The following is a 25,804-nucleotide window of genomic DNA, read 5'->3' on the forward strand; positions in this document are numbered from 1 at the left end:
CTGGGTTTACTCCCCCCCTTTTGTCCATCGCGATTATTTATTTTTGCAATCCCTCAAGAATTCATCCCTATGTGTGCCCCGCCGTGTGATGCTTACCGCAATTTTACGCACTCTTTTTTTTTTTTATCCCCCCACCTGGCCCGTTATATGAAATGCCTGTCTATGTGTGCACCTGGGTAAACTTCTAAACTAAATGTCCTTGTAAATAGGGGAACGCCCCTCTTCTTCTTCCTCCTTCGCCTGATAAGTTCATTAGAGGCTGCGTTCCACATAACTCCGCTGGCGACCGGTGAAAGGGGAAAAAAAAAAAAAAAAATCCATTTTAATACGTTCATGAAAAAAAGGGAAGTCCTATCTGTAGACGCACCCTTTTTGTGGCTTTTTTTTCCCTTCCATGTGGATGACTACCCCCCTGTGAAAGTTTCCCCAAGAGGATCACCTCAAAAAATGTGAAAAGAAAAACTTTTCCATGTTTATAGCTTCACATGCAAAGGCATTCAACACACCAAAATGGACGAGCTGTATCAGCACCTCAAAATGATGGACTACATCATTATATGCTTAACAAACAAGTACCGAATTGTTCATAACTATGTCCAAGGGGTGGCAGACGTTTTTGCAGTCACGATAGATGAATATCATAAGCTCATTCAGAAAATTATTTCTCTGTATAAAGAGAGTCTTTACAACTCTGTCCATGCTAACCTCGTCCAGCTGAAGAAAGATGTGGAGAGGCAACGGGCGCACGTAACAGAAGGAGCGGCAGGCACGGCACGTGCATAACATGACATGCTTAATATGACATGCATAATATGACCTGCCTAATGCACAGATGAACCTGTTCCGCTGGACAAGGATACCCTCCCCTTTTTTCTTCCCCCACTTAAGGATAAAAACCTCACGGAGATAAAGGAAAATTTAAAGAGGGCAATCAAACTGACCAAAACGGGTGAATTTTCCGCGGCAGTGGAAGCTCCAGAGAAGGTGAGCAGTCCCACCGTCTTACAATCGGTGTGGTATCATCGCATCGGTGGCGCCCCCTCAACATGGACGCTGTGCCTCTCTTCTCATGATAACTCCCTCCTCTCCCCAATTCGAAGAAGCAAATTCAAATGGACACTACCCTCAAAATCGACCCCCCCTATGACACGGCAGCCTTGTACAAAATTAGGCACTACAGGAATGCCTTCCTCAAGAGGTACTCGACGATAACGAAGAACGACAACTACTTGGTAGGCAAAATGGGCAAGACACCTGATTGGGTGGCACGCCTCCTCTATATTCTCACCTGACAGGATAAAACTACGCCACGAATTAGCTAAGCACATGGAAGGTATTTACCTTTCTATATCCATTGATACCACATGCAGAATGCAAATGAGCAGAGGAAGCGCTTCCTCCAGAAGCTGAAGAGTTCCGCGAAGGTAACCAAAGACAGGAACGACCAAGCCGATGGCATTTTCAAAGACGAACACAAAAACATGTTCAGAATTGTCAGCGAAAATTACATTTTTCAACAATCACAACAAATGAAGGAGATATTAATTGTAAATAAATTTCTGAACAAAGCCAAGGGTATAATAAGCGACGTGCCTCAGTTTCTGTGTAAGATTATTGACGAGTTCGAGAGGACGGAGTCGGTTGCCCAGGACAACATGTACCTCTTCGTCTTGCTGGCTTTGAACAAGTGGATCAAGAAGGTGGGTCTTCATTATGGCCAGTATTTTTGTGTCCATTTTTGTCATCATACTTCTGATCATTTATGCGATCATTTTTGTGATCCTTTTGGGTGTGCTTCCCTGACGGGGCAACTATGTTATATTATACACCACCCCGTTTGTCTACCCCAGATAGTGACCCAGTGTGAGCGCTTCGTCTCATTGAAGAAAACCAAGGGGTACAAGAAAAAAACAGACAGCGTAGAAATACACAGAAAGATGAGTGATTACATGAATGACATCCTTCAGAGGGGAGCGGAGCAGACCATGGTGTTCAGCGAAGAGAAGACTCTCTTCCCCTACCCACCAAATATCCATTTCAACGTAAATACATCCTTCCTAACGTACTTCTTTTTTTATATGAATAAAAACTTATTCGACTTTGTGGAGGGTGTCTACTCCACCTCTACGAGGAAGAAGCCGGGACAAAACAATAAAAAAAAAAAGGTAAAATTGATTAAGTGTTATTCGGCAACAAAGGAGAGTAGCCTCTACATGAGTAGCGATATGTACAGTTACCAGTTTTGCAACGAGCACGAGGAGGAGCACCACCATCTGTCCAACCTGACGTTCCGCATAAATCGAGAAGACATCTACCCCAACATATTCTTAATTTGTAATTATCTCCTACTAGAAGAAACGAAAAAAATCATCACCTCAATTTATCAGATTCAGAGGGGATCCTTTGACCTCCTTCTATGCTACGATGCTTCCCTGATCATTCAGCTGATCATCTGTCTGTTTTCCAACTTGAAGGGGCTCTTCGATTGGGGCACAAACAACATCCCTCCAACAACAACCGAAACGACGCCCCCACACAGGGCCGAAGAGGAAGAACCCTACTACGATGACCTACGCAAGTGCATTTCCGAAACGAAGATAAATTACGTCACGTCAAATTCATACGTAAAATGTTTAGGCCACATAAGGTTGATGCTTTTGAATGTCCTGAAAATACTACATACCATGATAAAGGGGGGAGATAGAAGCTATGTGTGCACCTTCTGGGAGAAGACACACGTCCCCATGGGGGAGGACAGCTACACACACGAAAGAGATCACCTCATACCTGTAAAAAACGTGTGCACCAAAAAAAATTGCTATTTCTTCCGTGAGGAAAAACGGGCTGACGAGTCGAAGGATGGACTAACTCAACAAACGGAGGAACAAACCAATAAAGCCATACAAAGGAGGGTACTATGTTACGACTTCTACAAATTCGTGATAGACCACGTGAAGGCGGTTAAGCTGCTAATGGAAAACAGGAGCAACAGGGAGGAGTACACAGGAATTCTCCTCAAGAGGAACAACCGGTACAACATCGACGGAGCAGCGAAGGGGAAGAAGAGTACCCCCGTGCGGGGACGCAAACCAGCAGTGAGGAAGCCTTCCAAAACGATTGGCCCTTCCGGTGGGGTAAGCAGTACACCGGTCCATCTCAACCCAACAGATGGTAAAGCCTCCCCGCAAATTGCAAATAAGCCGGTCCCGAAGGGTAAACCAGGCCAGAGAGGTCCCCCCAAGGGTGCTCCCCCAAAAAAGGGACCCCAGTCAAGTGTTAACCCCCCAGCACCAATCACAACAACCCACACACAGATTGTCAAAACGCAGGTCACAAAAATCGGAAGAGGGCTATCATCTACCAAACTCATTTCACAGGATATAAGGAATAAAACCAAGCCTCCCCCTAAATGGGTGTCAAATTCGGGGAAAACGAGCGCTTCTTTCACCAAACAGTAGCAACAAGTATATTTGCACAGAAAAAAATGTCACACGGGTCGTCCACACCCAATGATGGACACGAAAATTAGCTTGCAAAAAAAAAAAAAAAAAACTTTCTGAAAAATGTTCGGCGGATCTATTTTACGGCCCAACTGGATGAACGATTTGTGCAAACGTAGAGACCAAGCAGAAAAACCGTGGGAGGACAAAATCCGAATAACTTCCCCCTGGTGCACTGCGATAATTGAAAGATGATCCACACAGATCATAGATTGGCTGCACTGAACTACGCTGCCTTTTACTGGGGGATCCACTTGTTGTAGAAATCGTTTCCCTTGTCGTCTATGACGATGAAGGCCGGGAAGTCGACCACGTCGATGAGGTGCACGGCCTCCATCCCGAGCTCCGCAAAGTCAATCACCTCCACTTTCTTTATATTTTTCTTGGCCAAAATGGCACCAGGGCCACCAATACTACCTAAATAAAACCCATGATATTTCTTACATGCGTTCCTTACAACGGATGACCTATTCCCTTTGGCTAGCGAAATTAGGGAAGCCCCATTCTTCATAAGTACTTCAGCATAGGCGTCCATACGGCCAGCTGTGGTGGGTCCAAAAGATCCACTGGCGTAATTATCCGGCGTTTTCGCAGGGCCTGCATAGTAAATTGGAAACTTTTTAAAGTACTCTGGGATGGGTATTCCCTTCATGACAAAGTCGTCCACTATTCTTTTATGGGCTGTGTCCCTGGCGACTATTAATTTGCCCGATAGGAGTAGCAGCGTCGACACTGGATGCTCGGACAGACATTTGAGGATGCTTTCCATGGGCTGATTAAGGTTGATGGGTACGCCTCCCTCTCCTGACAGGTCTTCCCCGGGTAGTTCTTCCCCTGGTAGTCCTCCTCCTGTTTCCTTTCCTCCTGGGTGATCATCCCCCCCAGTTCGCGTGACAACCCCCCCGACCTGCTTCAAATCCTTGTAAGTAATTTCAGGGAGGTACTTTATCGGTTCATGTTCCAGTGCCTCCATGAATACCCCCTCTTTATTAATGACGCACTTTATTTGCCTGTCAGCTGAACAAGAAACGCCAATACCAATAGGACAGGAAGCAGAATGCCTTGGCAGACGGATCACTCTCACGTCATGCACAAAGTACTTGCCCCCAAACTGAGCACCTATACCTAGTGCCTGTGCCTTCTGCAAGATAATCTCCTCACTCTTTGTATCTCGGAATGCTTTTCCATATCCCCCCCCTTTCTTCTTCAAATTATCCAAGTACCTGCACGATGCTAATTTAACTACTTTTAAATTCATTTCAGCAGACAGTCCTCCAATGACTACTGCCAAGTGGTATGGGGGGCATGCGGACGTTCCTATTTCTTTAATTTTTTCTAGGAGAAAGTCGTAGAGTTTGTCTTCGTTCAGGATGCTCTTGGTTTGCTGGAAGAGGAAGGTCTTGTTTGCGCTTCCTCCCCCCTTGGCGATGAAGATCAGTTCATACTTGGGGGAGCACACAGTGGGAGTGGTGGAAACGGTGGACGCGGTAGACGGGGCAGACGTTGCAAACGTTGCAGACGCCTGCACCCCCGGTGGTGTGGTTACAGTGGGCGCCTTCCCCCCACGCACGGAGCTGTAAATCTCAATCTGGCACGGCAAGTTGTTTTTTGTATTTTCCTCGCTGAACATACTCAGGGGAGACAGCTGGCTGTATCGAAAATTATTATTCCGATACGCATTGTAAACGCCCAAGTTCAAATACTTGTGCTCGTAAGTGGTTAATATTTCCTCGTCCTTTTTGCCCAGGATGATGGCCGTCCCTGTGTCCTGGCATCCAGGCAAATTCTGCTCAGCACTGATCACGGCATTTTTAATTAAAGTCATGGCAACATACTTGTCGTTCTTGCTGGACTCCCCATCCTTCAATATATTACTCAATTGCTTCAAATGTTTTTTATTTAAAAAAAATAAAATTTCTTTAAATGCATATTCGCATAATTTCGTTAAAACGAATGGGGGAACATGTATGTACTCTTTTATTTGTTCTTCATTTTGCCTAACCTGTTCAGGTAACTTTTTCAATTCTCCATTGGGGTGAAAAAAATTATCTTCATTTTCGAAGTTGTATCCATAGTACTTACTTTCGTTAATTGGGCTGTCCTTAATTTTGACAACTTCAATGTATTTGCTTAGCTCATCGATTCGTCTGTACTCCGTATCGTCTTCTTTCCCCTCTTCGAATTCTAGGACGTCTAGGAAGTTGTGCAGCGTTTTTATGTGGGCCTTGTTAAAGCGGAACGGGTACTTCCCGGCCAGGTGTGCACTCTTCCTCAGGCATTTCCCAGAGGGGGAGCGGCAAAGCGGGATCCTCGTAAAGTTACGCATTTTGTGCTGTCACAATGGGGGGGACTGATAAAATGCTCATCTACTGTAAAGGTATGTTCACCCCGACGTGTCCCTTGTTGCGCAGTTTTGCAAAGCAGTCGAGGGGGACCTGTGCAGCGAAATGGACAAACGGGGAAAATCAGAAGGGGAAAAAAAAGAAACAAAAAAAGAGGAAGAAAAATATGGAAGCACATAAAAGTAAGGCAACAGGAGCATATGCGCAACCCCCCTGTGCCGACATTAATTTGTCATTCCTTTTGGTCCTTACAAAGCGGCCCCTCCTCTGGCCTTCCCTCTGTGCTACATTACAAACTGTGATAACGCAACGGGAAAATAAAAAAAAAAAAAAATTCATGCACTGAGCGAAATAGCCATTCTAACGTTGCAAGTGCAACTGCCATCAGGGAAGAGGCAAATTTGGGAAACCGGATGATTAGCACTTTTTTTTTTCCCGTGTGGTCTGTTGCGGATTATGCGGCACTTAATTTGTTTTTCCTTCGCTTTATTTTTTATTTTTTTTTTGTGCAGACAACGCCCCTTATACAATGCATTGTCGCTTGTTCTTAGGCGTTGCGCGGAGGCAAAAAAAAAAAAAAAAAAAAAACACACGCAAAGGACCACGCCGTCGTGACTACATAAGCTACACGTGCCCATGGGAACGATAAAAACGACACACCAAGATTCAGATCTGCATTGACGTTGGTATTTCCTCACGACGGGAAGGTACGATAAATGAGTAAATGCAGTGTGTAACAATGTTAAGTCCCCCAGTTGCGTGTTAAAAAAGAAAAAAGAAAACTGATGGTACAGGCGAAAACAAACAAGTGAACAAAATGTCTAGCGCTATTAAAAAAGGCATGACTTTATGCAACCTTCAAAAGGGAGGGTAACATATAGGAAGAATGAAAAAAGGACGGAAAAAAAAAAAGATAAACTTTTAAAAATAGAAAAAAAATTAATTTTACGTAAAAAAAAATTGGAAAATTGATCATTGTACAAGTGAATGGGACATGCGTGCAATCGAAGGACAACAAAATCAGGGACGCATTCTTCATGTTGTGAAGTATACAACACATGCCCTGTGATGGGTGTGACTAAACAGGTAAGACGCATTCCGCTCCACCGAATTGGTATGCACTGTAAAAAGAAAGAAAAAACAATACTTTCAGATGAAGGGTACGCCTTTCCTTGCGTGCTGCACTTAATGGGGGGAGCATACACATATTGCTGGATGAAATGAAAGCGTCTTAGCGGGGAAACACTGCTGTTCTTTTTTTAAAAAAAGCTACTTCGCAGAATCCGTTTGTGTCGGCCTCATCATCCTTCGGGAACTCCATTTTGCTGAAGGTTCCACTTTTTATGTTCACCCACATTTCGCTGCGAATCGGGGGCGGCAACAGTTGCACTGCCTTTTGTGTCATCTGTTGTTTCTGCGCTGAAGACGTGCTGTGTTTTTCCTCCTGTTGCACTTCTACTCCGCCCGCTCCTCTTTTTCTTCTTCTTCCTCCTCATCACTGTCGTCTTCGTTTTCCTCCTCATCATCATTTTCATCTTCGTCCACTTCTTCCTCCACCACGTCACTTTCCTTTTCACCCTCCCCTTTGGCTAAACACTCGCACAGCCCGCTAAAGCTATACGTCAGGGGGTTATAACTGCGGTTTTTTTTTTTATTGTCCTGGTTGCTTCCGTCTGAAAGGCCCTCCTCATTCTGTACCCGCCTTCCATTCTCGGTCACTGAATTGGTTTTCCCCATTTTTTCCACTTCCCTACTAGCGTTGTGCATATAGTTGGTGAAGCCCTCATCGCTCTTGTAGGCCATTTCGTAGGAATCTATGTGTGGGTTCAGGGGTGAGTTGTTCTTATGTGCTCCCATCAGGTGGTTGGGGTGGCTATACGTGGCTATGTGTGGCTGTTCCGTATGTCTACGGCAGTCATTCCGGTAGCCCTGGTTTTGGTGCTTGCCTTGGTTCCCTCGTGCGTAGCCTCCGTGGAGACTTCCCCCATTTAGCAGTCCACCTTCCACAGCAACGCTTTTTTGCAGTGTTCGCCTAGTGAACCCCACCGCACAGGCATTCGAGGCACCGTAGTTCACCTCAGCCATGCCAACCACATTCATGTTGTCTCCAAAACTGTTCGTTGTACCCTGTAGAGAATTTTCCCCATGGGGGTAAGTCAAGCCATTTACGTGGTTTCCATTTTTCATGAAAAAAAAATCACCCATGTTGTGGTTAGAAATACCATTCGAGGAGCCGTTCATGAGCATTTTGTGCAGCTCCTCCGTTCGGCCCAATTCGTCTGCTGGGTTAACCTTCGTCATGTTCCTTCCCCTTGAATTGTAACTGCTTCCATTTTCATTTACGCCACTACTATTGGGGGTGCAGTACAGGTTTGTCTTTCCCTTCAAAATGTTCTTCATCACTGTGTCGTTGCCACTCTCCTCATAACTGCCATGGCTGCCATGGCTGGCGTGACTGTGATGACTACCACGGGGGAGTTCACTTCCATTTGTTAGGAACATACCATCTACAGTCACTCGGGCACCAATGTCGTTTTCGTTGACTCCGTCTCTGTTAATATTTGTTTGTCTACTTGCAGTGGTACCTCCCTCTATGTAGTTATTTACGTAGTTAAAAAAATGTTTCTTCGTCTGAGTGTCGTAATTTTCCGTTTTTTTTCCAACACTTCCTTGGGGGGAAACACATTAGCACTAGGGTACTGTTGGCCAATCAACACATCGGAAGGGTTGTAGTTGCTAGTTTCCTTTTTCACTCCGGTCATGCTTCTTTGCCCGTTTATTTTTCTGTAAATGCTGTTCATGTCATAGTGGGCGTCCACCATTCTGTCGTGGACGCTACTGGCACTTCCGAGGCTGCTGTTCGGGGTTCCATTATTCTGATGGTTGCACAAATGGTTCATTCTCGTTTGGACGTTCCTCAGGTTACACAGGTTGGTCACTCCGTTCGTAGACAAGTTGGCATAACTGCCTCCCCCAACAAATCCATTCACCGTAGTTTGGCCAACTCCGTTGTGACACTGCCCAGAGTAACCATTTTGCTGCTTCGCATGGTTGGAAATTTTGTTACTTAAAAAAAGCTTCTTAAATTCATTATTTGGGATGTTGTTCGAGAAGGAGGCACCTTTGTAGATTTGTTCTGCCTCGGGGGGAAGGTCCTTCGGTTTAATGACGGCCGGTTCGCTGTCCCCGCAGTAGTCCTTTTCTGAGTGCGTGTCTTCCCCCGTGTGGATATCTCCTTCGGACCCCATTTCGCCCTCCTTGGTGTCTTTTAGTTCCGCCGACTCACCGTCCAAGGCGCTCTCCCCATTTATTGTTTTCACCAGGGGGTGCGTGGCCATCTGCTTCTTCGTGATGTTCAGATTGTTCATATTCTGGATGAGGTTCTCCAGCCTGAAGTGGTTAAATCTGTCTTCATTGTTCATAACCTTGCAGTTAAAGTTGTCTTCCTCGTGAAAGACGCCTCGTTGACCAACGTCCTTCTGAACGCCAAGACCACCATTGTAGTTAAAACGCAATCCCAGGTCATCACAGTTGTCTAGATTCTCCTTAGTCCTATTCAAATACATCATACCGTCGCTGTAAAAATTCGATCCACTCTTCACGTGTTCGTATGTAGTCTTATTGGAGTCAAAAAGGGAGTTCTCTGGATATTCCTTTTTTTTTATATTGTTGAAAAAATAGTTTTCTGCCTGTACGTTCAGGTGCTTATATCTCTCCACTTCGTTCAGCATCTCAAATTTCAAATTCGAGTTCAAATTCGGGTTCAAATTCGAGTTCACGTTTGAACTAATATTTGACCCCACGTTCGAGTGCACATTCCCCTTATCTACCTTGTTGATGCTCCCAAAGTTGCGAACAAAACGATCGTTACTAGGGAGGAACATATTTTCTGTGGGGGAAAATCCATTTTGGTGGTGTTCGTTGGGTAGCTTCCCTTTCCCCAGGTGGTCTCCGTTTACCGTGTCGACGCCGCTCATCCTATAGGTAAAGAACTTCATGGGAACACCTTCCCCTTCACGTCCGAAACTAGTATTGTCATAGGTGAACTCCCTGCATGACACCCTGTCTCCCATTTTTGCAACTTCCCCATTCTGATCGAACTCTCCATTTTGGGTAAAATCGATATTGGAAAAGTTGTCTCCTTTCGCGCCTCTGCTTTTTTGGACGTCTCTCTCTGCGGGGAGAAAGGTAAGAGGTGGTGCATTAGTGTCACATTAGCGTCAACGCTAACAATGAACGGAGGAGCGCACAGGAAAGGTGTGCCAGGGGATGGTGTTCGGGGTGACCCACTCGGGACGTACCGATGTCCCCCTCGAGCAGATACTCACTGTATGTCTTCTTCCCGTTACTTCTTAAAAAATTAAAACTGTTTCTGTGGGAACCCTGTGCGTCCTTTTCCCCTTCGTCCAAATGGCTTATTACTGCATAACGGTTTCTACCATCATCGGGGTGGGTCTCCTCCACGTCCTTCCCGTTGTGCATGTTGCTCCTCACTTTGAGGGGGTCTCCTCCGTTAATGTTTCCACTGCAATTGTCCGCATCGTTGCTTTCACTTCCGTCTCTCTTCTTATTCAATTTCCGTTTGTACAAATTGGGCTCGTCTCCTTCCTCCTCCAACTCACCATTGTACATTCTGCTCATTAATTCACTGCTGGAAAACTTCACGGAGGGATCCAGCTGGTTTATGTTGTGGGCCATTGGACATTTGTCCGCTTTGGCGCAGTACCCTTCGAGGTGGAACAACGGGGAGGGGTGAGCAAAGACCTCATGCGAAACGTGAAGAAACACACGAGGAGTACAAACAGACGTATCAAGAGGGGGGATAATCCAAAATGGACCCACAAAAAATATTTCACGTCAAATTATACCCACTGACATAAAAAGGAGAAAAAAAAAAAAACTTACCATCTAAAAAATATTTGGTGCATAATCTAAGGGCCTTTCCAGATCCTCGAAGTTCCTCCTCCGTGTGGGCAAATGTACACTTGGACGCTTCGCAATAACTGCCTGACAGAAACGTATAGCACATTCTTGTCTGCCAGAAGGGGGGACAAAATAAAAGGAATGAGAGGAAAGTATGGATGACGTCGCCACGGAAGTAAACGATGGGATAACCAATGAACTGCCTTGAAGAAACTATTACCTTGTAAAATTTGGGCATGGGTCTGACGTCCAACTCACCATGAGCCCAACTACACTTGTTGCCTCTAGCGCAGATTCCCTTCGCGTAAAAGGAGCACAGTTGTGTTTTGTAAAGCCTACACGGGGGGGTAGGGCAGAACCGTCAGATAGGTGGACATGTGTTTGTCTACACATGGGGAAGAAGGCTACGCAGCACGTGGAATTCCAGTTCATATTTCTCTATACACCTACATTTTTACTACAACAACAGGTGTGTAACAAAAGGGGTGGTTGTGTTTCTTCCTCTCTCGACACTTGTGTCTGGCCTCTTCCACGCGTTCTTCCCGTTAAAGCGTAGCAGCGGAAAAAAAATGGACGCGGGGTTACCGTGAAACGGCTGTTATATATTTTGGTAGGTATGCTCTTAAACGTATCCGTGCGTATGTGTAGTGGTGCAACTAAGCATGTGAACCCTCTTGTTGGTTCACCCTGAAATTGTGCACACGTGAAAAAAGGCCCTGTTCCCCCGGGGCAGAGCTGCAAATGCACAGCAAGCGGCGACCGAACAGATCGACACAAACGAACGGCGTCACGAGAATCACAAAACGGATCGAAATGCTGTCGACAAAAATTAAGTGTATACACACATGCACTATTAAAGCAATCTGCACTTAAAAGACATTCAAAATGCTCATTTAAACTGTCATTTCAGTTACCCCAAAAAAAAAAAAAAAAAAAAAAAAACACCGCTGAACAACAGACACAATTTGTTCTCCTCAACTTTTATTGTATAAGTACACATATGCCTCACACACAATCTCCTACTTTCACGTACACGTTAAAAAATAAGAAAATTTCCGCAGTGGGTACAAGTAAAACGCAGAAATGCTTAAAAAGGGAATGGCAAGAACAGAAGTGTGATCCCTCTGAATGATGTGGGCACAGGTGCGGGCATGTACTTAGAGGAAATACAAGCCAAGGCGTACTATTTGCTGCTGGGTAGGCCGTGCAGTAAAAATTGGCGCGGCTTGGCTGCACGGCGCAGCGTACTTCTCCTAGCGTCACTTAACCAAGCACGAACTGAAACGGTTCTTCACACAAAATTGGGATGTAACTCTCTATACATAAACAGAGCGAAAAAAAAAAAAAAGAAAAAAAAAAAAAAATTTGACGTGGCGAAACTTATTCGATCCGTGCTACTTTCCATATATGGACCACAATCCTCCTGTGCGTACAAAAAAGTAGTACTACATGCATGCACACTAACGCGGGGCTTGTGGAATACACGACGGGCACTGCAGAAGGGCAATTGAAAACTGAGAGGAATTAAAAAAAAAAAAAAAAAAAAAAAAACATCTCCTTGGGAGTACACAAACCACAGCGAATATTCTTTATAAGGACGAAAAAGGAATGCACAGGAATGGATAAAAATTTTCGTGCAGATCACCGGAGGTTGGTAGATTCATAAACGAACGAGGGAGCTGTTTAAAATTGATGAATGCTCCTCGCCGGGGGAAAACAACTCCGTTGGGAAGGTGCCCCTTGCAAAAAAAAAAAAAAAAACATGCACATTCAAGTATGCAAACAGGAGGGACTCCTTACTTTGTGTAACTTCTCTCAACGCAGTGCCGAAAAAGTAGGGACTATGATCTGAGCAAGCAGATGGCGTGGCGCGTTGGAAACAATACCTACATGTGCGTGACCTGGCGGGTGGACACAAATTTGTTCACCAACGCAGAATATGTTTTATTTATTTATTTACTTATTTATTTTTCTCCCTTGGGTTATCTATATCTGGTAGACAAAGTGACTCACTGATGAGTAACTTGCACAGGGAATTTCCCCAAAGGGACTATGCACACGGATAGAAACGCAAACTGGGGGGGAGTAGGTCTATATGCAGGGACATGCGCTGCGGTGCGTTTATGTCTAACTTGGGGCAACTTTCAAAACGGATTCTATACACAATTTGAAAAAATACGGAGTGGGTACCACTGGAGGAGTGTACGGGGTGCGCCGTTCTGGTGTACCGCTCAGATGATATGTATAAGCTCACATATAAGGGAGCATTTGCATGTGTATTCACGTGTTCGCGTAGCGTCCTTTCCGGTTACCCCCACTCGGTACGTACACCACTGCAAAGGAAACGTTACATTAAAAAAAAAAATTTAACAAGGTATGTTAATAATCGTTGCAACTACAGCGTGGTTAAAAAAAGGGAGGCACTTTGGATAAGCCCGTCTCTACATGTATTAGGCTTCTACAAGGTAGGGAAAAAAATTAATAAAATCTTAGCAGGAAAAAAAAAAACATTTCAGGGGGGAAAAGACACACCAAGTAGTCATATATTGAAAAGGGGCATAAATGCAAAGCATCTCATGGGGGGATAGTCCTCGTGGTGGTAACCTCCGTAACAGTAATGGAACGCAACACGTTGGGTATTTACCAATGGTAGATTCATTCCTGAGGTATTCCCTCTCCACCTTCTGTGCACATCTGAATAGCAGGTGAATCGCCCCAATCAGTCCAACTTAGCAGCACACAAATATGAAAAAAAAACACATGCAAATTTTGTAAAAGGTATCTCAATTTAATCGTACATAGCATAGCAACTGTAAAATGTCCTGCACATGTTTAGACGTATTCTTTCCCAAATGGCAAACAGGTGAATCTACGCGTGGTGCATATATGTGGTGCGTTCTACGTGTAGGAAGTGGGGCAGGGAGCATAAACTGCACGTCGAGCGAAATTTCTATTCGTGTGCACACGTAACTACAGACAAACTGCGCACAAAATGATGCAAACGTATTTTAACAAAAGTATTGCAAAGAAGGGGATGCACTACCGTTTAGCGTTCCGTGGAAGGGATGGAAAGAGATACTCATGCAGGACTTCACAATGGACTACTAAATTGAAACTAATTTTGTACGCATAACTATGGTAAGTTGTGTGGGAGGAGGAAATGGCACCTAGTCTTCCACTATGTAGCGCACTAATCAGCTAAATCAACACCAAATGTACACGTCTAGGGGGTTCATGTATTATAGATGTATGTCTAAGCACGTATGTTATGTAGCCATCTCCCCACCCACTCTTACAAGGACTTCCTTCCCTCGCACAGATGACGCAACTGAGGGGGATCAACTTGACCCACGAACGAACCTTGTCCTTATCACACAAAATGGAGGATTTAAAAAAAAAGGAGGGGTGAATGTGTTTTACCAAAAATGATACACTCCTTTCAAAAAAAGGACACGACGGAGTGGTAGCACAGAATATCCATCTAGAGAAAAAATAAAAATGTTAAATCTGCGCCGTTACAAAAGGTGTTAATTGAAAAAGAGTGTAACTTTTATGGGTATTCAAAAAGGGGGATTACTAACCCGGGAGGAAAAGAGGAAACAATGCGACAGGATATCCTACTTCACTCTGGGCGCTGCACACAGGTATAGCGCAGATGTGCGCTTATGGTTGGGGGGTACGTGCATGCAGGTATAGGCATGCAAGTGTAGGTATGTAAGTGTAGGTATGCACATGTAGGTATGCACATGTAGGTAAGCACACATTGACTGGAGCGCACAAACCTGCGCTCGCCTCTAACTTCTACGGAAGCGCAAAATTAAAAACAAGGCTAACGAAGGCTCTGGGTGAACTTCCTAGGGAAGGAGCTTAATAATGGTGGAAAGCAGACGATGGATGGGAAGAAAAACACGATGAGGATCGCTTTTGTCACTCGTTTTTGTACATATAAATTGGAGGTTGGTTTAAAAAAGGGACTTACAAAACTGTGTTGGGAAGAAGGAATTTATTTAAAAAAGTTGACCTTGAAAAAAGTCACGTCGAAAAATGGGACATGCAAAAAAAACGATGAAATGAAAAAAAAAAGATGACACGAAAAAATAACGATAACATGAAAAAAAAACGATGACATGAAAAAATAACGGTGACGTGGAGTACTGGACGCAATATCGCCATAGGGACCGCCCCGCCGTGTACACTTCCTGCACATGTTGGGTTCCTCCGTGTGTTGGACTTTCCCTCGGGAAATAAGTTGGGCTAGCGGGGTGGCCCTGGAACGGCGTTGGAATGGCGCTGCATGCAAATACACGCAGAGGCCAGCTACCCGTCATTCCAGCGTGTACTTGTATGCGTTCCACAAGAGGAACACACACACACACACATGTGTAAACATGCATGCAGATATACCTACGTACACACATACGTACCTACGTACGTACATAGGTGAATATATTTTTTTACGTACCTTCCCCCACGAACGAAGAACCGGTGTACGTACACCGTGCAACGTCGCACAGCGGGCGCTCAATCGTGATATTTTTCCCACCCTCCCCCGGGCTTAATTTGCATGGTCCCTCCTTCCTCATCATTATGCTCAGATTCACACGCTGGTTCACCCTAAGGGGGTCCATGAAAAAACACGTACAAGATCATGCTTATCCTAATGTGTATGTTTATTTTTTTCCCCCTCTTTCGGCACTTCAGGGGGCGGCCTCACTGCCCTCACGCTGACGAGCGGAAATTAGGGCACCCCAAAAAAGCAGCCAAGACAAAGCACCAACCAGCGAACAGCCAGCTGTGGCAGCCATGCAAAGCTACATACGACGAGGCGAATTAAACAGCTAGTTCCTTTTTCGTTCCTCCCAGTTTATACATTCACAGTTTTTTTAGCTAGTCCTAGTGATCCCTCTGACCATAAAAGGGGCACCCCAAAAAAAAAAAAAAAAAAAGTACCCTCATGGGGGAATTATCTAAGTAAGAAAATGAACTCCGTTGCCTTTTGTGTGAACAGCTTTGCCAACAGGGATCGGAATCAGTAACCCTATGTGCCCCTTCCTGCAACTATTTCGCACAAGTCCCAGATGTACACATAAGAGTGACTGCCTCCAGGTGAGTTCCCTCTCCTCTGCCTTTCATCGCACGCAAAGGGGTCGCTGACACGGGGGAAACAGAAGCTCGTTTCACTTTTCTTCAACCAAGCTGCTCCTCACCCGTCCGATTAAAAAAAAACCCTTCCTCCACGATTGCCCTACGTGGAGCAGCATTCCCAAGGAAGACCCAGTGTGGCAGTCAACACGGGCGTGCCTACTGCACACAGAACATAAAGGGCCCTAATCAGGTCCATCACTGACGGGCGGGGATTTTCCGCTTTAAATGCAGCTGCCTGGGGCAGCGTGTTCCCCAAGCGTTTCTCCCTTTATAGAGAGGTAAAACGGGGGAATTTTTTTTTAAGGCAACTCCGTGGAGGCAAAACGAAATTGTGTAGCAACTCTGTTGACTGTTTTTTTTTTTTTTTTTTTAATGATCTTGTGAATCCCGCATGGCGCGTTCACGTACCGTAGTGTACCATCACCACGACACGTAATCACCCCTTTTTAAGGGGCGAAACCTGTTCAAAAAAAAAAAAAAAAAAAAGCAAAGTAGCACAAATACAATCGTTTGTTCAAAACTTCACGAGCGAAGGTTACTCATGTTCGATCGCCCCTGCGGATGTGACCTCCCCAGTTACATATCGAAACGACTACTTTAAAGGGACACCGCCTTGCCTTATCTTTTAAGCGTAGTTACACGTACGAGCGAGCAAATCAAATGGGTAATTCCCCCCACTCGCAAACCCCGTTAAGGAGCAAAACTTTAGCTTCACAGTGAAAACCTTCCCCTAGAGGAGATCACACGTTAGGATCACCTACACATGTGCTTGCTTGGCCCTATATACAAACGAATGCCTGTTCACCCCATTCGTAAGTATGCCTGTGTATCTGTAGACTACGCAGTCTGAGAAGGCTTCCCCCGATTACGCCAGCGAATAACGCGCACAGCATCAATAGGCTACCTCCGCAGAAGAAGAAACCCCATTATATAGATACGTCAAAATGAGCATCAACATCGAGAGACACCAAAGCGAAGATGAAGTCGCGTTTAAGGTGAAAGGAGAAATCGCAGCAATCGAAAAGGAAATAAAAAGTTGGTTCATTAAGAGGAGACTAAACATGGAACTGAACTACTCCCTACATAACCTATTCACTAACTACAACATTGTTGGACTGTCCATTAATAAAAATATCGACGTGAAGGAAAAGATGTTGTGGCACGACATAGTCAATGGGAAACCGGTCCTGGAAGATACACTCAGCTTGGATGCAAAGGAGTACAAGGCAGATATGTACAGCAAAATGTGGGACAATAGTACAACTACAGAAAATCCGTGTAGACTAGTGGGATCGATTTTTTTTCGATGCTTAAAAAATAATTACCACTTAACGGAACATGAACGAGAGGGCACCTGCATGCACAGCTTTGTGAACTTCACTAATTGTAGGAAGGCGTTAAAATTGCAGCAGGCCAACAATATAAAAAGTGCCCTCACCAAGCAGAATGCCGAGGACACCCATGCGAAGGCTCTCTTTGAGCGAAGGAGTGCTCTGTTGGAGAAGCTGGCGGATCGCACTGCGTAGAGTTAGGTAGGACCACTTCTCCGTGGTCTACTCAATCGATGCGTTATACAAATACGCACAGTAACACGAAAAAAAAAAAAATAAATAAAAAAAGCGGTTGGCGCGATCTTTGCGGGTGAACGATTTTTTTTTTCCCCCATTTGGTGCCCTGCTGACTTTAGTACTTCACGCCGCCCATGAAGGTGCGTGCGTCGGGTACCTGGCCGTTAAACGCGGCTGAGGAAAAATCAAAGGTGGGGTACTCATTCTGGAAGCGCTCCAAAAGAATTTTTTTCTTGGTGTTATCTTCATCGATAGCATTAATGCACTTGTGCCCCTTAAAAACGCTACTCCATGTTTCTGCCTTTCGTACCTTTGTTAAAAGTATGTGTAAATTATTATCCTCAATGAACCAGTACGAGCACCCCTCGTCGATAAGGCCGGATAGTTCCCCCTCCAAAAAACTTTCCATTCCTTTCAACCCAATTCGAATTCTCTTACTCTTAATGTCTATGTCTAGGTCCTTTTTACTGACCACCCTGGAGTTCATGTTGATGAAAATGTTGATCTCATCGATGCTCTGCTCCCATTCGTAGATAACGACACCTGCAATCAGGGGAGAAAGAAACAAAATCGGCAACAATGAAGAGACAACCTTCCTTGCGCACTTCCCTTGGGGGGAGTGTCTACATGGGTTGCTCCAACAGGGATTGAAACACAAAAGGTTAACACGCTTCGTGAAATCTACACAAGTCACAGAAGCACTATCCATTGTCTACCCTCAAACACCTCACCATTATTTACGTATTTATGTCTCTTCGTATAAATGTCACCCATTTTTTAATGCTGCAAAATGGGTCCCAGGAAGGAAAAGGGGGAAGAGGGTCCCCAAACACTTTTCCAATCTTTTAGGGGAAGTGGAAAAAAAAAAAAAAAAAAAGGGCCGCTTTGCTTGTGTGACTCCCCGATTGGCCACCGGCAAGAGGGGAATACCAGCGTATACAGGAATAAACGTATTCACCTGCGTGTACCCGTGCGCGTTTGTTAATTCGTCACACTTGGTACTTTGCTCCTTTGCGAGTCAATGCTCACCACGCGAAACGTTCGCCTCTTCCCTTCCTCTTGATTTTTTGTTAAAGTAACGTGCGTGTACAATTCGATCCAATTGAGTTTCGCCTTTGAAAAAAAAAAAAAAAAAAAATTGCTGAATGGTGAGCGGTTTAATGGACGCAAAAAATTGCCCACCGGTAACGCTGAACGGCGCAGAGTGAAGGCCTATTTTGCGAACATAAAAGGAGTCACCCCAGTTTTCCCAACACGTGCACGTGGACCAAGTGAACGGCGAAAGCGTTTAGCAATACAACTGATTTATGTAACTGTATTTTATTCGCTCACTTGGTACGTCTGCACGGGAATCTCCAATTGGGTGAGCGACGTACAAAGCAGCACATTGGGAAGGGACACATACATGCGGTATTGCGCGGACAGGGAGAAGAGGACATACCCCCTTTAATACTCTTTTTTGTAACACCCTTTTGTAATCCTTTTTTATTACTCCTTTTTTTTTTGTTCCTTTTTTTTTTTTTTTTTTTTTTCCATGAACGTTCCCCCGGCACATATGAATGTGACGTACCCCCGCAACGTGCGGACCTCGGTCCAGTTAAGGAGCCCCAGAAGGATAAAAATTTTTTAACCCCTTTCAACCCCCTGCTGGAAAAACTGAGAATCCAAAATGGGGGGAGACGGAGGCAGTTTGCCCCAGCGGGTGGATTTGGTTCGAATGAAACACAAGAAACTGAATGAAAGCACGGGCAGCCTGGGCTACGGCAAAAACACGCTCGTGACGGTGAACCAGGGCAGGAGTAACAAGAAGGAGCTGAAGGAGCATTACATGAGTCACTGCGCGATCTCGCAGGTGGGGCCAGCGGGAAAATGATAAAGCAGATCGACGCAGGTTGCCCATTTTGCGGATGGTTCCCTGTTTGACTGCGCCTTCCCACCCGTGAACTGGGACTGAAGGAAGTAGACCCACCACCTAGTGCTTCTCATAGCCATTCTCACCACCATCCTCTTCGCCCCCCCTGTAGGAATCGCTCAAGGAACCCTTCTTCTGCTGCCGCCTCGGCTACCTGTACAACACGGAGCACATCTTGAGCCTCATTTTGGCCAGGCAAGGAAAAAAGAAGAAGAAGAAACGCAAAATGGAGGACCCACACTACGAAGCGTTTGCTCACATCGGGTCCCTTAAAGACTTGGTGCTCTGCAAAAACAAATTGAATGAAGAGAACAAGTTGGTTTGCTCCATCTCGAACGAGATTATTAACCCCTCTTCCGGGGCCATGTGCCTCTTCTCCTGCGGCTGTGTGTTCTCCAAAAAGGTCTTCAGTAACGCGAACATTGCCAAGGTAGGTGCGTGAAAGGGGGGGTGCATAGGCCAACTCACATGGACGTGATTTCCCCGCACACTTTACTCATTCATCACATCCTTTATCCCATCTGTGACTAACCTTTCCTTCGCACCACAGGAAAACGCGTGCACAGCGTGCAACACAAAATTCGACCCCAGCGACGTGATCGAAATTGCGAATGTGGAACAGCCCCTCATCGGAAAGAGCAAGAAAAAAATGAAAACAAAAAGTGAGCAAGTCGATAAGGCAGAAAGGAACGACAAAAGCGAAACGGATAAGAACCGCCACACGGAGCACAAGGAACAGGATTCCAACAAGTGACGCGCTGCTGAATATATCCAAACGGGTGGGTTACTAAAAGGTTGGAGAAAATAACCCCCAAGTAGTTACCCCAAGTAGTTTTATGAAGGTGATAATTTTTGTATATGTTGTCATATATTATACATTTTGATGTATCTAGGAATGTGGAAAAAAGGGAAGGATTTCTAAAATTGCGTTACTGAAAGAAATATTTTAGCAGTTCAAATAATAAGGGCAAAACCTGCAAGAACAATTCAGCCCTTATTTTCCTCACTCAGTGAAAATTTTCAAAGATCGAAGGAATTAATAGAATTACGCATATTTGAATGTAATGTATTTAATACTCAAAATATATTAATAGAGGTGATACGAACAACTGTTCGCACCTAAAGTGTGTGTATGAGTTTATTAATATATATAACGAAATGAATAACAGATATTGTGCAGGAAGATAAGAACAAGAATGGCATTTACGAGCATACTTATGATATACTGAAAAATTCTAGTACAATTTAGTCCAATTATATTGGGAATGTAAATAAAGGATTTGTGAATTATCATTGTTATCTGATGCTATTACTACTGCCCTCACTCCCATAGCTACCCATATACGTGGATGTTTATCGAATAAGCAAAAATTGGAACTATATTCCAAAACAATTGATGACCCAAGGTAGTCCTGTATAAATTAGTATATACACTACTCTTGGTACAATAAGTGTGTGTGATATTTTTCCGTATTAACATTATTGTATAAAGTGTTCATACAAATTGTGATCTATATGAATGATAATATATATCTATCACATTTTGAACGGTTAAATAAACGGAAAAAGTATAATTTTCAATTATACTATTGGTTTAAGTTATTTAACCCTAATTAGAAAATGCATAAGCCCAAAAATGCAAAGTGGAAAATAATAAGATGAGCATATTAATTTGGCATGACCCCTGTGAATTATTATTTAATAGACTCGAACATGGTAATTCAATTTTGTGAAGCCATAAATATGTCTTTATGGCAGCGCGTAAATTCGTTATTTCGAACTAAATATATGGATTATCTCCATATAATTACGAATATGTTTTAATATATAATTCAAGCATTTATTGCGAAAAATGTAAATGCGTAACATAAAAATAAAAACGTTATTTAAATTCTGAAGCATATATAAGGAAAAGAAGGAAGTCATCGGGTTTCCGAAGAAATGAAGTGGAAGTCAGTTTCTTTTCTCTAATTTGCGGAAAGGTGTAATTATAGGTCCCATAGCGCACCATTAATAATGGCGCTATTTTTTATGTGCTTTTATTACTCAAAAATCGATTATATCACCATAATCCATATAATTGTGTTTACAGTAATTATAAAATAAATTTAAGTTATTCAGAGAAGTATGAATTTATAATGTACACATCATATCACAGTTTAGCTAGGATAAAATGTGTAACCATATTTTAAGCTTCACCGTGTTGGGTGTAATTCGTAATAAATAAGCTAAGGTCATGTATTAGGAAACACTAATTCAATTTTGATTCGTAGTAATAAAATTTATAGTTATTTTTAAAAAAAAAGGGAAATGATAAAAGAACAAATTATGAATTAATTTATATTAAATTAAAATAGTTCCATATGATTTATTAGATAATAGCTAATACATAACAAACAAAGGTACGAGCAAATCGTAATTAGGTTACTCTAATGGAGGCTGGGTATATAATTAAGCTTAGTGTGTGGGCAACGCTAAATGCAGTTGTCTTATGTTACGTTAATGCAAGGACAATATATTTCCAAAGAGATGTGTGCGAAAAAAAAAGACAGATATGTGCATTTTATCAGAAAAAATGTTAATTATACTGAAAACAAAGGATTTAGCATGAAATATAAAACAGGAAAAACATGTAAATACACATATGGAACAAATATGCATGTTCCTCCGTTTTGTGTGCCTTAGATATTGCGCTTATCCAGGTGGATTCACTATGATTGAATAATTAATAATATAAAATTTAGAGTATCCCTTTTCTCAAAAATGTTTCAGATTCCATTTATATAAAGATATGTTTCACAAAAGAACTGTATTCAGTATAACATAGTTTAGGGTTTTTATCTGCTATCATGTCAAATTTTATTTTCTTTATTAAGAAATAAATGAGGCATAAAATGGAAGTTGCACCTAAGATTTGGGCTACTAATACATGGAATATACTATATACAACTATTAAGGAAGGATATGTTGTGAAAATATTTGTTGCATGTGCTAGTGCTGGCAGTATTGTTACTATCAATTTAATTAAAATGGGCGAGAATATAAAAAGCCCATATCTTCTGAGCACTTTTTTTATAAACAGCTTTTTAGTCATATTCGGATCCTTTTTAAGGTTATATAAATATGATAAATACTTGAATGTTTTCTTCTCACCATATTTGTCTATTTTTTTCAAAAATTCCCAAATACGAGTTTTAATTTTTTTTTTTTTTGTGGCTTGTATATTGCTACTTGAAGCAGAATGTTCTTTCAAGGTTTTACTTGCTAACTTCGTTCCATTATTATTACATTTTTCTTCAATACTTGAATCTGAACCAGGCGACACTTCTTCATATTTTACAGTTTTGGGTGTTTCTTCTGGGTCATTTGTTAGTAGACGTTTATTTATTGAGTTCGCAGCATGGACCAATGTGCACTGCATCCCCCGGGGATTCTCATGATTACACTGAAAAAGAAAAAATGGATATTTATATTATGAGTAATAGTGCTATTTATTTAAATGTAGAGGGGTAATTTTATTGTTAAAAGTGAAGCACAACATAGAAGAAATAAATATTTAATATTTTTTTATATTATACCACGTCATTGTAACACCAGCGTGTTATAATGAAAATGATGTATATACAAATTTTGATAATAATGAGAAATATATTTTTTTTCATTTATACGGGGTTGTTTTGTTCCTTTGTAATAATTCCATCTCCTTTGACAAAAGAGAAAGTCATCCATATTTTTTTTGTTATACAATCATTAGAAAAATGAATTCTTTGAATTCATTATTATTTTTTTTGATATCTTCATTCTTTCCTAATTTATGTACATTTTAAATACATGAGACACATTGTATATAAATAGAAGGAATCATTTCAAATGATAAGTATTAAATATAGAAAAAAATAGTAGGTTATTTAGTGTTCTGCATAATATGTCATTGTTATGTATAAAATATGTTTGTCAAAAAAAAAAAAAAAGTCTTTATTATATGGGTTCTTGAAAAATATTCATACTTCCTTTTTAATTCATCACAATTATTTTAGAACTATGGGTACAGAATAATTACAACTTTTTTTTATACTAATGCACTTTAAATATGGGCAATCCATAAGGTGCGTAATATTAAATTATGTTGATATAAGAAATGTTTAATATTTCAAGAATAATTCTTACGGGGAGAAGGAAGCGACTTCCCTTTTTTTTTTTCTTTCGGATTTTTTTCATATATACTATATATTCGTTGTAAAAAAAAGGAACGTCTCTCTTTTGCTTTAATGGCAATGTTTTCGCTTTTTTTCTTTTTTTATTTGATCTTTCCTTATGTGCTGTTGTCCATTGTATAAAAAGAACAACGTTTCTTTTCTCATGACAGAGTCTTCGTTTTTTTTGGGGGGAAGGGGGGGATTTTTTCCTTACATACTTATATTCGTTGTAAAAAAAAAGAAACGTTTCTCTTTTTTTTTTTTAATAATGGAAATTTCACTCTTTTATTTTTCCTTCCTTTTTTTCTTTCCTTCATTTGTATGTTTTTGAATAACTCTTTGCATTGTAAGGAAGAGTACTCCCCACAGGGCGCAAAAAAGAAGAAGGAGAAAGTTTGCTTACCACTTTTCATAAAAGAGTACTTAGGTAATTTAAAAAAAAAAAAAGAAAAAAAGAAAAAAAGAAAAGGAAGAAAAAAGAAGGAAAAGTGTCATTTTGCTACATTCCGTTTCCGTACTGTATGAACAGTGCGTGGTCATTTATGTTCGTCCTTTCCTTCCTCCGAATGGCGGGAAGGAAGTAAGAACATTTCTCCTCCCCCTACTTCCATCCTTCCCCCTTATAGGTGTTACATTACGATAGTGTTACATATACGATGGTGTTACATACGGTGGTATGCTATATTCTTGTGCTGCTCTATATTATTTGTTCGCTAATTTTCATCTAGAGGATGATGATGATGTAGTGTATGGTATGGAATATTCTGACAAATTGGTCGATGTTGCTGTTAAGTTTGATCTTGAATATTCTGTAGAAGTGACATCGTCGTCGTAGTCATCATCGAACCCATAATATTCTCTCCTAAGGGACCTTTTTTTTCTGTTGTTCCCAGAGTTCTTATGCTTCTGAAACAAGAAATGTGATTTATACAAAGAAAAAAAAATGAAAAGGTGGTTGTAGGGTGTTCTTGTGGTGGTAGGTGGGTGGAAGGAAGGTGGTGTTAGGGTGATGGTAGGTGGGTGGAAGGAAGGTGGTGTTAGGGTGATGGTAGGTGGGTGGAAGGAAGGGTCTGATGTGCCGGAAAGAAGTTTGTCAGGGGTGTTAGAAGGAAGGGTTATGGGTGGTAAGTGGTGACCGCTGCAGTGTTAGTGATGGTGCTCTTACATTGTAAAGGAAGGAAGCGAGCAAAACTGCTGGTAGGGCCATTGCTCCTGCAACAGCAGGGATGGATGTCGTAGGATCAGACAGAGCAGAAGCTAGGGTGGCAAGAATTCCTTCACCGTTGGAAGAGGGTCCATTTAGTTGTTGTTGTTGTGCTGCTGCTACTGGTTGTGGTAGTGATTGTGCTAGTAGTGTTGATGGATTATGTTCCTGTATTTTTTGTGTAACTTTGTTCCCTAACTTCTGTATTACGTTGTTTATGATGTCTTCCCCCAATGTACCTCCACTCTCCTTATTCACTACATCCGAAAATGCTTCGTCCAATTCATTCTTCTGTAAGGTGTACTTAGAATCATTACTTGTTAGTACGTCGAGTAGGTCCGGTTGGTTGTGTGGGGTGGTTTCCTTTAACCCTAATAACTTCCTAGCATTCTGTTTACAGTTATCATCTAGGTCCTTCAGATTCAGCGTACGTTGATTCTTACAGTGATGTGTACTTATGTGTATTACACTCCCCACCCTGTTGATTGCACCTCCTCCATCTACGTGCCCCCTTGCTTTAGCTGTATCCCCCTGTTCGAACTCTTTAATTTTCCCTCCAACAGCTGCTTTGCCGATAATTAAATCTTCGACGGTAATATCTTTACAGTTCTCAAAATTCCTTTTATCTACATTTTTTATGGGCAAGTCGTCTAGTTTCTGCACTATATATTCAGTAACATCCTTAAATTGACAGTGCTGTGGATAGAATTCCAGCATAGCTATCGTTCCTACTATACATCTTTTATAAGCTTCTTCATCAGGAACAGATTCAGTAGTTATAGTATCGGGCACATAATGTAGTTCGGGTGCTCTCTTTGCGTGTATTCCACTTATGAAATATATTATTTCTACTATGCCTTCACATAATACTTTCAAATTCTGATGATATCCATAGTTCCACTTTGGGACTTTCGTACAGAAATCCCTTATTCCCCTTGGTTCTAGCAAACGCAGTCTACCGGTCAAATGCTCAAACGTTTTATTGAAGTCTTCCCACATCATTTCCTACAAAAG

General features: G+C 42.3%; 7 protein-coding genes across 7 annotated transcripts; 3 read left to right on the plus strand and 4 right to left on the minus strand.

Moving 5' to 3' along the window:
• Positions 1-510: 510 nt before the first annotated feature.
• On the plus strand, positions 511-3,458 carry PCOAH_00016440 (Uncharacterized protein; the record flags this gene model as incomplete). Its single annotated transcript, XM_020058453.1, has 5 exons — positions 511-747; positions 889-984; positions 1,101-1,232; positions 1,371-1,700; positions 1,851-3,458. The coding sequence occupies 5 exons, from the start codon at positions 511-513 to the stop codon at positions 3,456-3,458; spliced, it is 2,403 nt and encodes an 800-aa protein (XP_019913932.1).
• Positions 3,459-3,738: 280 nt separating this feature from the next.
• Positions 3,739-5,826, minus strand: PCOAH_00016450 (Fumarate hydratase; the record flags this gene model as incomplete). The annotated part of the gene is made up of 1 exon (XM_020058454.1): positions 3,739-5,826. The coding sequence occupies one exon, from the start codon at positions 5,824-5,826 to the stop codon at positions 3,739-3,741; it is 2,088 nt and encodes a 695-aa protein (XP_019914210.1).
• Positions 5,827-7,300: 1,474 nt separating this feature from the next.
• On the minus strand, positions 7,301-11,099 carry PCOAH_00016460 (Uncharacterized protein; the record flags this gene model as incomplete). Its single annotated transcript, XM_020058455.1, has 4 exons — positions 7,301-8,511; positions 8,535-10,016; positions 10,144-10,569; positions 10,748-11,099. Coding segments are annotated over 4 exons (3,471 nt in total), but the record flags the coding sequence as incomplete, so codon positions are not given.
• A 5,755-nt stretch (positions 11,100-16,854) lies between these two features.
• Positions 16,855-17,436, plus strand: PCOAH_00016470 (Uncharacterized protein; the record flags this gene model as incomplete). Its single annotated transcript, XM_020058456.1, has 1 exon — positions 16,855-17,436. One exon carries the CDS (start codon positions 16,855-16,857, stop codon positions 17,434-17,436), a length of 582 nt encoding a protein of 193 aa, XP_019914043.1.
• Positions 17,437-17,593: 157 nt separating this feature from the next.
• On the minus strand, positions 17,594-18,252 carry PCOAH_00016480 (Uncharacterized protein; the record flags this gene model as incomplete). Its single annotated transcript, XM_020058457.1, has 2 exons — positions 17,594-18,021; positions 18,210-18,252. The coding sequence occupies 2 exons, from the start codon at positions 18,250-18,252 to the stop codon at positions 17,594-17,596; spliced, it is 471 nt and encodes a 156-aa protein (XP_019914074.1).
• Positions 18,253-19,042: 790 nt separating this feature from the next.
• PCOAH_00016490 (Uncharacterized protein) lies at positions 19,043-20,144 on the plus strand (the record flags this gene model as incomplete). The annotated part of the gene is made up of 3 exons (XM_020058458.1): positions 19,043-19,330; positions 19,503-19,820; positions 19,941-20,144. 3 exons carry the CDS (start codon positions 19,148-19,150, stop codon positions 20,142-20,144), a joined length of 705 nt encoding a protein of 234 aa, XP_019913963.1.
• Positions 20,145-22,169: 2,025 nt separating this feature from the next.
• PCOAH_00016500 (Uncharacterized protein) lies at positions 22,170-23,119 on the minus strand (the record flags this gene model as incomplete). Its single annotated transcript, XM_020058459.1, has 2 exons — positions 22,170-22,835; positions 22,985-23,119. The coding sequence occupies 2 exons, from the start codon at positions 23,117-23,119 to the stop codon at positions 22,170-22,172; spliced, it is 801 nt and encodes a 266-aa protein (XP_019914205.1).
• Positions 23,120-25,804: the final 2,685 nt, after the last annotated feature.

This window comes from Plasmodium coatneyi, chromosome 7 (genome assembly GCF_001680005.1).
Source record: "Plasmodium coatneyi strain Hackeri chromosome 7, complete sequence".
Lineage (NCBI taxonomy): Eukaryota > Apicomplexa > Aconoidasida > Haemosporida > Plasmodiidae > Plasmodium > Plasmodium coatneyi.